This window comes from Sinocyclocheilus grahami, unplaced genomic scaffold, assembly GCF_001515645.1.
Source record: "Sinocyclocheilus grahami isolate Dianchi unplaced genomic scaffold, SAMN03320097.WGS_v1.1 scaffold841.1, whole genome shotgun sequence".
NCBI lineage: Eukaryota > Metazoa > Chordata > Actinopteri > Cypriniformes > Cyprinidae > Sinocyclocheilus > Sinocyclocheilus grahami.
In genome coordinates, this window is record NW_015506020.1 from 473,650 (window position 1) to 474,957 (window position 1,308).

At 40.4% G+C, this 1,308-nt stretch overlaps 1 protein-coding gene across 1 annotated transcript in view; it reads left to right on the forward strand.

Annotated features, from left to right (window-relative positions):
• Window positions 1–872: 872 nt before the first annotated feature.
• The window catches only part of LOC107562810 (glioma tumor suppressor candidate region gene 2 protein-like), a gene marked incomplete at its 3' end in the record, with an annotated part of 6,256 nt that continues 5,820 nt past the window's right edge, over window positions 873–1,308 (forward strand). The window contains exons 1-3 of the mRNA XM_016247534.1: window positions 873–883; window positions 1,022–1,101; window positions 1,181–1,268. Coding sequence (XP_016103020.1) covers window positions 873–883; window positions 1,022–1,101; window positions 1,181–1,268 — 179 coding nt within the window. The remainder of the gene's footprint in view (window positions 884–1,021; window positions 1,102–1,180; window positions 1,269–1,308) is intronic.

Here is a 1,308-nt window from a genome sequence, read left to right on the forward strand (position 1 = left end):
TTTTTATCCATGCAGCAAATGCTTTAAAAAACAGCTTTAAAATGACTTTATTGCATTCCAGACGCTTTTAAAGCACTTTTCACTATAAATTTTACGGGTAGCTTGAATGTAAACATTGTCATGAATTCGTTGTATTCCCATTTGTAAAATAGCCAACAAATTAATTGTTGTAGGCTAAGCCGATCTCATGAAAGTGCGTATAGCACGATTTTCTGCTTCTATTTGGCGTAATATTTCTATCCAGAAATTGACTTTGGCATGCAAAAGACTGATCAATTCATAATTAATGGCATGGGTTCAGTCGACAGAAATACGGGACACACAGGCCTATAATAACTGCTGAAATGTTTGCGGGGCAAATCTCAGGTCAGTCTGAGCGCTCACGGTACTCACAGTGCTGTACACCTGCGGCCGCCACTGACTCGGACGGCTGTCGTGGTAATAAACACCGTAAACAGCAACCGTCCGCGCTTAATGCACATATCCTATATGAAAAGCATTTTAGGGGGCCCTTGGCTTTTGGGGGCCCAAGGCGGTGTCCTACCTTTGCCTAATGGGTAAGTCCGCCCCTGATGACAGGAGCAGGAACATATATCCCTGACTTGGATAAATTCATAAGTAAAAGATTATCATCTGAATTATCAATATATTCTGTTGTGGGTAGAGGAAGTGACACCAGACAGAGCTGTGATTTGCTCAGACTCTGCTTCTGTCTTAACTTCATTATCCAGCCACCAGTCATCTAGAGAAGATTTAATGAATGAAATTTTAATGTTAATATGGCGAATTCAAGGGAAAGGAATTTTCTAAGGGGTTCAGTGTGGAGTACGGAGGAGCTGAACACGCAGCGCCAACCGATACCTGGACTCGTGATGGCTTCAGAGTTGAGACAGAACAACTAATATAATAAAAGATAAAGTAGGTGGTGATATGCGCAAAGATTGCAACTCGTCATTAAACCAAGAAGAAGAAGAAGAAGAATAGGAATTTAGGAATGTGTTTTTTTATATATATATATAAGGGGGTTGATATCTGAAAAAACAGATGACTCTCTCTTCTTTGTGGACACTGGTGAAGCAGATGAAAAAGATACTCAAGCACGTGAGTGTAAAACCTCCTCTCTTTACTAAGTTAACAGTTTTTTCCCTGTGCAATCCATAACTGCTGTTTTTGTTATTAGAGACGACAGTCAAGAAAGGTAAACACTCTAAACCTCTGCGGATAGATCTCATCCTTCAGCCAGATTCACACATACCGGCCCCAAAAAAGTGAGTACAGTACGACTAGCTGTACGATTTACTTTCAAAA